General features: G+C 31.6%; 1 protein-coding gene across 1 annotated transcript in view; it reads left to right on the top strand.

Moving 5' to 3' along the window:
- Positions 1 to 512: 512 nt before the first annotated feature.
- Positions 513 to 10,250, top strand: part of LOC126750600 (endonuclease G, mitochondrial-like) — a 10,110-nt gene continuing 372 nt past the window's right edge. Inside the window, exons 1-4 of the mRNA XM_050460251.1 lie at positions 513 to 772; positions 9,238 to 9,660; positions 9,715 to 9,951; positions 10,014 to 10,194. Of these exons, the coding sequence (XP_050316208.1) occupies positions 651 to 772; positions 9,238 to 9,660; positions 9,715 to 9,951; positions 10,014 to 10,194 (963 nt within the window). The 5' untranslated portion in view covers positions 513 to 650. The remainder of the gene's footprint in view (positions 773 to 9,237; positions 9,661 to 9,714; positions 9,952 to 10,013; positions 10,195 to 10,250) is intronic.

Here is a 10,250-nt window from a genome sequence, read left to right as displayed (position 1 = left end):
GCCAGCAAATCATTTATAGTCCGCGCTCGCTGTTATTTAATCAATATAAATTTCTCTCTAATTTTGGGAGATTTGGAAGTTATAGCCGTTTATATTCTAAAACATCTAACAATTCAATAATTTTTTATGAAAAAACTTTCGTTTGCAGAGATTTGTAACTATATGAAATCGGTTTAGATATTTATTGTCTTTTACATAAAAAATTTTGGGAGTTATGCCTTTTTTTTATCTTTTGACTTTTTAATTAATTTTCACAAAGAAACCTTATTTTGGAGACCTTTGGAACCACCATAGTTCGATGTTAGTATTTATTGTTAATATCTAAATAAAAATTATTTAAAGCACTTAAGAATTTCGGAAGATACGGGCATTATATTGATTAAATAACGTCGAGCGCGGACTATAAATAGGTTGCTGGCAACCGACATATGCTGCGTTCTCGATTTGGTCGCTGGATATCGATCGGAGGCTAGCTTCACACACATTTGACAACTAACATAACCTCAACTGTAAACGAGTTATGTAAACTTTGTAAATAAATAATATTTTATCAATTAATGGCATGTAATATATATTCTTCCTTCCTGAGCCTTTAATCTTAACTTTTATACAGAATAATTAAGAAAATATATAATAAGAGGGATTTCCAAATGACGACACGTAAAGTAAGATTTTTTGTAACATCCACATCTATTGCTACAGTAGCATTCTTTACTGGCAATTACTATGGAAGACAATACAAATTACCTAAGGATTCACACCAAGCTTTAAGGTATAACATATTTTAAAAAAATAGTGCAAATGCAAATATAAATCCACTTAAACATTTAAAGACAACTATATAGATATTGCTTGCTGAATGCAATAGTGGCACAATACAAAAAACCAATATAGTGAGAAATCTCTGTTTGAAAAATTCGGAAAAGTTCTATTAGAATTAAATACCCTAAAGGAGCATTAAAATTTTTTTTGTTATTAGGTAATTGTTTGTAGTATTTGAGATATAGTAAACCTAATTTTGTAAAATGGTTTGGAAGACAAAACTTTAAAATAGATGTTAAAAAAAGATTATGAGTTGTGCCACTATTGCAGTGCAATCAACTTATAATTTTTGTAAAATACTAAATGACATTTTTTGGAAAAAAAAGCCAGAGTTATCCAACAAATGTATTTTTCAAAGATTAAGCTACTAGTCGATGAGTCACATCAGCTACAAATAAAATAAAAACTGAAAACATATGCCAAAATAAAAGAGATTAAAGTTAATTTTCAACTTTGATAACTAAAAGCTAACTTCTAACATTATTTCGTATTTTTCAGTACATTTAAGTATTAACAGGTTAATAACCATTATACATTTACCTCTTAGGGAAAAACTTAAATTAGTATCCTAAAAACATTACATTTTCTAAGTATGGAAATTATTTATGTCTTAAAGATGTGTAAAATTCCGCATGGCAACTTGGAATAGTTTTGTTAGCAACCAAGGATTGCAAGTCATCAAATTTTCTTTTTGATATCAAAGTCGGTCCAGAATATGCTTTTTTTTAAATTAATTGCATTAACGTCATCTAGTAATGACTTTCTGGTTTTGACTGATTTAACATTGACACACCTAAATTCCTGTTCTTTATAGGACGTTTTAATGAAGAATTTATTTGGCTGTCGTTTTTCTACTTTTTTAACAGAAATGTCATTAAAATTAAATTTAGTTCCAGATTCATCTACATTAAAGTTATTAGCAATTTTGTCGGTAAGATCTTTTATATCAAAAAAGCTGTTATGATCCAACTCATAAACTTTAATAGGTTCGCCAGTACGTTTTGATGTTCTAATTATGGCAGAATACTGGGATGGTACATAAATCGCTCCAGACCTCAAACATTTTTTATGCCTCTTTCTATTTGAGAGTGGGCACAATTTCCCTCATTTTGTGTGTGCCCGACTACAAGAAATTTGTGGGTAATTGATTCAAATTTAAAACGCGATACTGCATAGACATAACTTGCTATAATAAATTTATTTTTGCATTGTCCCCCACAATTATCTGAATAAAATGTGATGTTGAGGTTGGCGTTGCCTTCTGTGGTATTTGAAATGCGAGTCAAGAAACTTATTAGACAGGAACCAATTTCATTTGATCCTCGCTTCCCCTCACCTTCGTGCCAAATAAAAGAATTTATAGTGCCAAGTCCTTGCTTCCTAAGTTCACAAATAGTAAAATTGTAAGAAGTACTAAGAAGTTTGCTTTTATAATAAAAGACCGATACTTCACCTTTTGGTGTGGGCAAAGCAGCCCGTAAGTAAAAACAAGCTACTATGTTATTTTCATTTATCTTATTTTTGTCATCCTCCTTCTCTTTTTGGCTCAATTTTTTCTCTTCATGGTGTAATTCATACTCAGTCTTTTTCTCCTCTTTTTCTTTATCATTTGAGTTTTTGTATGACTCACAAAATTGGCACAAATCTTTTTTTGGTTTGAAGAAAGCTAAGTTAAACTCATAATTGAAGATGTTTCTGTAAATAGGATATTTAACAAAATCCAAATGTTGACTGACACGTTCTTTTTTATCGTCCTCATACAACTCCGTTATTGTTTTTCCACCTTCTATGTAACTTTTTGAGGTATAAGCTCAAGTGTAGTGGCTTTCTATTACAGGGATGGTTTTAATGTGGGTTCTCACCCTTTCCTTTAATTCATTTGAAATCGTTAAATGATTATCATGCTTTTCTCGCTTATCATTCGCGACAAATCCATCTTTCGATTTACTTATTACAGTCCGAATTGTTCTATTTGTGATACCTAAGGTAGCTATCAGAAACTTTTTACATATCCTTATTTTCGTATCATTTTTTTCAAAATAAAAAACATGATTTACATTTCGTGCAGGTCTATTCTCCGTGGGATATCTATACGCAGGATTTATGGGAAACATGCATCGTGAAATGAAATTTCTTTGATGGTCAATAATGCCTTGAGACCAATAATTGGTAAAGAACTGCTCCCTTTCTACCTGGGTGAATTTTGTAGAACATTTTTATCGACATTTGTCACCACAAGGTTGCTGCAGTTTTCTAGCTGCCAAACGCTTTTGCCTTTTTTAGATGTAAAATAAGCCTGACCAGTATTTCTTAACTGTTTGTTGACATTTCTTTTCCAATCTTGAGGTTTGGCTTTTCTTTTTCTCATTTTTTTGGGAGAATCTACAACACTATTACTTATCTGGTTAATTGCCCTGTTTTCATCGTCACTTGAAGAGGAAGAAGATCTGTCTATCGTCGTCTGAATCATCAAAGTCACTTGATGAGGTATCAGAAGGGTCATTGGTACTACCTGTAGATTAAAAATTATGATTATTTAATAATTTAATCTTTTAATATTTTTTTTATAATATAGAAACTAATTAAAGCAATGGATTTCTTACCTTCTAAGACTAGAGGTTCGTTAAGTGGGATATTATTGAGTTGCTCTATGTTCTCGGATATTTCAGGCAAATTAATCGCACCAGATTCTAAATCATCACGTTTCTTGCCGAAAAATCAGAACTCTCATTAATGCCATCATCTGTAAAATAAAAACATTTTAATAAAAAGTTTTATGTCTTATTTAATAAACACTAACGATAAGTAGCAGGAAACACTTCTTCGTTAATTGCCAAGTTAGATTCTTCAATATCTCCAAGGTCCATTAGCTCTTGTACATCTATGAAAAAAGAAAAAACATTAAATAAAGAACTTTATTATTAATATTATAACGACTTATATATTTTTTTATACATAATAAAAAAAAATTATTAAAACAAAGTGCTTGCCTTCTTGTATGTTCCCGGATTTTTCAGGCAAATAAGTTGAATCAGATTCACTAACTGTGGTGTTCGCCTCGCAGACTTTCCGCTCTCCATTTTCGTCCACTCTTTCTAGCCTATACAATCATTTAAATAGAAAAAAAAACTTCAATAAATTTAGTCAGGCACCAGTTAATTATACCGGAAATATACAAAATTTTATATTAAAAATATGCTAAACATACGTACCTTAGTCTAAGATTTGCCGCACATAGCATTAATTCTGCTCTAGAAGTCCCTGGTTGGATATTCATAATGACGTAACAAGTATATTATTATTATTGTCTTTTATTATAAAATCACAAAAATGTCACTATTGCACAAAAAAAATTATACAATTTTTAATTCAACAAATGCGCCAACGAAAGGTCCTACTTGGATGAGATTTCGTGGCACACTAAGAAAGTGCCGATATTGAACTCGTCAATAAGAACGATTTGCTTAAGTTCAAACTGGCACTTGTCACCGCCATCTAGGTAGTATCGTTGAAAGTTGAAAGGAGCCAGTGTTGTATTAAAAGTATATTTAATTTGCTATCCAATAAACTAAAAAAGTCAAATTTGAAAAATTTTCAGTTGTGCCACTATTGCATTTAGCAAGCGACATAGATGTCTAATAGTGTTGTTACTGTTTAATTTTTCCTATGTAAAACATCACTCAAGACATCACATAGTGTAAATTTGACTAGTTATTAAATAGTTAAATCCAAAACTTGTAAGTCTTTTTACATGGGAATGTAATTTGTGTCAGTTTATCCTAATAGTTAATTGCACACACTGGTATCTCTTTGCTGTATGGGTTTGTTTGTTTGTCTGTAGTATGTTGTATGGGTATTTGAAATTTTCATGAATTTCATATGAATATGGGGGTGCCCTTTGCACCCCCATATTCATACTTATACTTATTTATTCATGTAGTAAATCTACTGGTAAAATATTAAAAAGCTTGACAGGCCAGTATCTGGGTCCATCCTGGCACCATCCCAGGTTACTTCAAGAATTTCCTCCTGAGTGATAGAGTGATGCCCAACCATTCATTTATTTATCTGTTGGCTCCTATTTTCATTTAATAAAAAAAAACATGCTTTATTATTATTAACAAAGAAAAATTGTTCTAAACAAAGCTACCTTAAATTGCTACCACTAAACTTAACCACTACACCCCATACACACTCGAGTTCCAAAACAAACATCAGAAAACAATACATAAGAACACCAGAATTCAGAAAAAAATACATAAAAAGTCAATTAAATTTCATAATTATCCCCTCAAGTATAAGACAGCAAAGAATTCTAACCATACAAACAAATCAAATAAAGTTCAAATACTGTAAACTTACACTTAGGGAAAATTAGAATGTGTCGACATAGTATTCATTCAGTGAATAGTAACATTTTTCGGTCAAAAGTATTTTCAATTTACATTTAAAAGTGTCAATACATGTTGCCTCCCTTATTCCACCTGGTATACGATTGAAAATTTTGATTCCCTGGTAGAAAATAGATTTTTTAGTTAATGTGGTGGAGGGGATTGGAAGATTTAGATCGTTCACTCGACACGTTAAGTATCTTGGATTTGTGGTAATAGCAGCCAGTTTGTACAGAACCAATCTTCAGTTCTTGCCTGTGCATCCCTAGATAGTAAAACTGCCTGTTTGGATTGAGCCATAGTTGTGTGACCGGCAAAGAAAAAGTAAAGTAAATCGAACATTATTTTTGCTTGCAGGCAAATCATTTATATATATTACAAATATTGAGCCTTGAGGCACACCTACATCTTTTACTCCCTCTGCTGATGTCACACCTCCCAGCTGTACCATCTGGCATCTATTTGCTAAATAGGATTTTATTAAATCTACACTATTCTTACTAAAGTTGTAAGAGTAAGGTTTCTGAAACAGAATGTTATGGTCGACACAGTTATAGGCCTTATTCAGGTCAAAGAAGAGAGCTGCAGTGTAATCAACTATCCTCAGTCTTATATATTTTTCAAAGAGTTTTTATATTATCTACAGTTTTATGCTTTATTAACATCACTCTTCTTAAAATTGGTGTAACTAAAGCCACCTTTAAGACATTGAAATATAGGCAAGGAAATATACCCTTTTGAAGACAAATATTTAATAATTTTGTGAGTGGTATAATGATTAGATTTTGTATGGATTTCATACAAAATCATATATAAACAATATATATCTTTGTTGTTCTTATTTTTTAAGCTCTAGATAATGTCTTCGACTTTATTAGAAGTTGTACTGTTTTAAAACAGAATGGATTCTTAGAGTTTATGAAGTTTGGCTTTATGTGACTTGACTGTATTGTGACAAAAAGAATTTTTATGTGATCCATAATGACTTCAAAAAGAATGTATTGAAGTGATTAGGGGGCAGCTTTGTATCAGGTATATCCTCACTCTTTTTTTTATTTTTGTTTATAATGTTCCACATGCTTTTGTAGGATTACTAGAATATTGAATATGATTAATATTTCATTCAATTTTTGTTCTACTTATTTGTCTTTCATGAGCGGCTATTGGTTATATTCATGAGTAGGGACACAGTTATACTGATTTTTCAATTTCCAAAGAAAAGCCACCTTGTCACTTATAACTTTAAGGCTATTATTGAACCAAGGTATAATAATTGGTTGATCTGGTTAATGTCTAATAAAGTTTTTTCAGGAAATGAGAAAAATTTTTTTTTCAAAAAAATAGTGGCGCAGCTTTTTCTTTATAAAAAAATTAACATACATGTGCTGCAAGTCCGACATGTCAAATCACTTGCAATAGCTCAAAAAGTTGCCTTATCACCTATCATTTAAAAGCTAAAAATTTCAATGAAATCGCTTTAAGCATTTTTAATAAAGAGGAAAAAAATCAATTTTTTTGAAAAATTTCAACACCCTGTATTTTGGAAACGGAGCACTTCCGACCATCTGTCTCTCATCTCAAACTACACTGGTGGCCAAAAGTAGATTAACAACTACTTATTTTTCAAATTTGTTTATATCACGGTTTAGGAAATGATAAATTAGGTGGGACAGTACCTGATTAAAAAACAATACAAATAGGCTGTAATGTTTAATTATATTTAAACTATTTATTCGTAATACCCAATTTTATTAAAAAAAAAATTAAAAAACTAAACAATTTTCAAGTGGCCAAAATTAAATTGACAAATTCAAAGCTTACTAAAATAAAAATAAGTACATATAAAAAATTTAAAGGGTTTTATTCAATAATGCGTTGCATAGCCTCTATTTCTTCTCACTTCCACCAACCTTTTGGGCATTGACCTAATTAAATTGTCAATATAGGACGTGTCAATGGATATCCAGCATGCCTTCAAAGCTTCAAAAAGTTCTTGTTTATTTTTGAAAAACGATCAATGTAATCCCAAATGTTCTCGATCGGATTTAGGTCCGGTGACTGTGTCGGCCATTTGATAACATTAATTTTTTCTTAGGTCAACCATTTCTTAACGACCTTGGATGCGTGTTTCGGATCGTTATCATGTTGAAAGTAGTGGTTGAGTGGCATAACTTTATCAACGTAAGGTACCATAACATCCTGCAGTATGTCTTTATACATGAAACGATCCATTGTGCCTTCTATCAAGTGTAGTGGACCCATCCCATAGCCCGAAAAACACCCCCACACCATCACGGAACCACCTCCATGCTTGACTGTGGAAACCGTATATTTGGGATCATACCTTTGGTTCACAGGACGCCATATCTTTTTCCATCCGAATTAATCAAATTGAACTTTGATTCATCACTAAAAATAACCTTTTTCCATTCGGAGACTGTCCAGTGACTATATGTTCTCGAGCAAAGCTCAATCGCGCTCGTACGTTTTTTAAACTTAGCAGTGGTTTCTTTGCAGGGCGTCTTGTTTTTAAATCACTATATTGAAGTCTCCTTCTAATGGTACGACAACTAACTGAACCCACACCTTCTTCTTCCAAATGCAGCTTGATTTCTTTTGAAGTTGCGAATGGGTCAATTTTTGCTTTTTTCAAAATTAATTTGTCAACACGACTAGTGGTCTTCTTTGGTCGGCCAGTTTTTTTAGAGGAACAACACTTCCACGGAGATTAAATTTTTTTATTATTTGACTTACTGTTGCCCTCAAAAGAGAAAATTTTCGAGCAATATCCGCCTGTTTAACCCCTTTCCGGTAATCGTCGATTATTCGCATCTTAATATCGATCGATAAAGTTATACCACGTGGCACTGTGAATACTTTTGAAAACTAATAGTAAGGAAAGTCAAATCAACAGAAACCAACGCATAAAACTCAGAGACTGAATAAATATGTTGTTTGTCAATCCAATTTTGGCCACCTAGCAGTCAAACAAAATTAATGAAATTTGATAAAAAAAATATTGAGAAAAAGTGCAAGCAATAAAAATCTATGGAATTTGTTTCTTCAAACTATGTTGTTTACATTCCTGAACACTAATAAGCTCAACCGGTTTTTCCTTTGCTTCAGATAAAATATATCCATAAAAATGGAATTTTTCAATATACTTTTGGCCACCAGTGTACTTCTTTATGGCACCTGTATACACTAGCATTTTTGACCATTTGAAAGGGGACACCCTGTATATTTCAATTATATAGATTATAGTGAAAAAAACATAAAAAAGCAGGACAAAACATATACAACAAACAATAAAACAACGTAAAACTTACTAATAAGCTAAAAACATGATTATGGTAGATGAAATAAAAGAACAACAATGAAACATACAAGTTAAAGAGGCACCAAATTTCTTAGACTTGAGTCTGAAAAATAACCTCTCTTTGTATTTAAAAAAATCCTGACTCTATTTTCGCTTTTTATCGTGGAAACAGCTACTTTTATTAACTTTTTTTTTAAAACATCCTCTAACACTGGTCAAATGACTCGTCCCATAGAGTTTTCTCCTAACAATCCCCTTTTACCAAAAACTTTCATATACCTTAGTAAAAAAATTACTAAGGTATATGAAATATCAGAGAAACACATATTAAAAAGTTCAAAAGCAAATTGAAATCGTTTTTTTTTATCTAAAGCACTTATTCAAGCCTTGATGAATTTTTTAATGATACCTTTTGACCTGTGCTCTACTAACACCATTTTCATATTTTTAAATATTTTGTATTTTTGGTTTGTTTTTTTGTTGCTTCATTTACTTTCTATGACTTCTTTTTTAGCATCAGATTTACTTATTTTTAAAACTGTTTTACTATTTTTTGGTAAAGTATTTTTGAAAAATTTTATAGTTAAGAAATATCTATTAGTTCCTCTGTGTGAAATTTAAATGAATTTGTAATATTTTGTATACGAGATTTTGTCTACGTAATAATATTATGGCAATTTTTTCTCTGTTTCTATTCTCTTTCAGATTTCACAATGTTCCAGAAAGTCATGAAACTCCAATATTCAATCATGTCCTAACTAACAAATTCACAGAATGCAAAAGTGAAGATGAATCTTTGTTAAATAACATCAAATCCTTCATTAAAGACTTCTCAATTAACTTTGGAACCATTAAAGCAGCTTCTCCCATACCGGAACCATATACAGACAACAAAGTTACTCCTTACACTTCAAATTCCAGCCGAATTTCACAGATTATGAAACACGGATTCCCTGGCTTGGACAATGTGATTTCTTATAGCGATTATGTATTAAGTTATGACCGAAGAAATCGAGTAGCACATTGGGTGTTTGAACATTTGACTGAGGAATGTATTAAAAAGAATGATGAAGTTGATAGATCGAAATGTGATTTTAAGGAAGACGACCATATTCATCCATATTTCAGGTATTTGATTTAACTTTGAGGCAACTGAATTCCATTGAATCACATTTTTAACAGATCGAAAAATTCAGACTACAAAGGCTCAGGATATGACAGGGGTCATTTGGCAGCAGCGGGAAACCATAAATCTTGCCAGAAACATGTGGAAGAGACATTTTACTTAACAAATATGGCGCCCCAAGTGGGCAAAGGTTTCAACAGGGATTCCTGGAATAGATTGGAAAAATATGTGAGAAAATTGACTAGGAATTATTTAAATGTTTATTGCTGTACTGGACCACTATATTTACCAAGGTAAAGTTACTTTTTATAAGCAGTACTTTTAGGATTACAACAAGAAACTTCGCCTTTTATAGAAGGGAATCTAATGGGAAAATGTATGTAAAATATGAAGTAATTGGCTCAAATCATGTTGCGGTGCCCACCCACTTTTTTAAAGTAGTAGTTGGTGAAACTAAAGATGGGCAGCTTGACATGGAGTGTTTTGTAATGGAAAATACTGTTATTGATGATAGCATACCTGTTAAGAATTTTCAGGTTTGTACTTGTACCTGCATCAACCAATAAAGAAGTTCTTATTTCCTATTACGTGT

The sequence above is a fragment of the Anthonomus grandis genome, chromosome 1 (genome assembly GCF_022605725.1).
Source record: "Anthonomus grandis grandis chromosome 1, icAntGran1.3, whole genome shotgun sequence".
In the NCBI taxonomy this organism is placed as follows: domain Eukaryota; kingdom Metazoa; phylum Arthropoda; class Insecta; order Coleoptera; family Curculionidae; genus Anthonomus; species Anthonomus grandis.
Note: the sequence above shows the minus strand (reverse complement) of the source record. Positions and strands in the feature narration are given on the sequence as shown.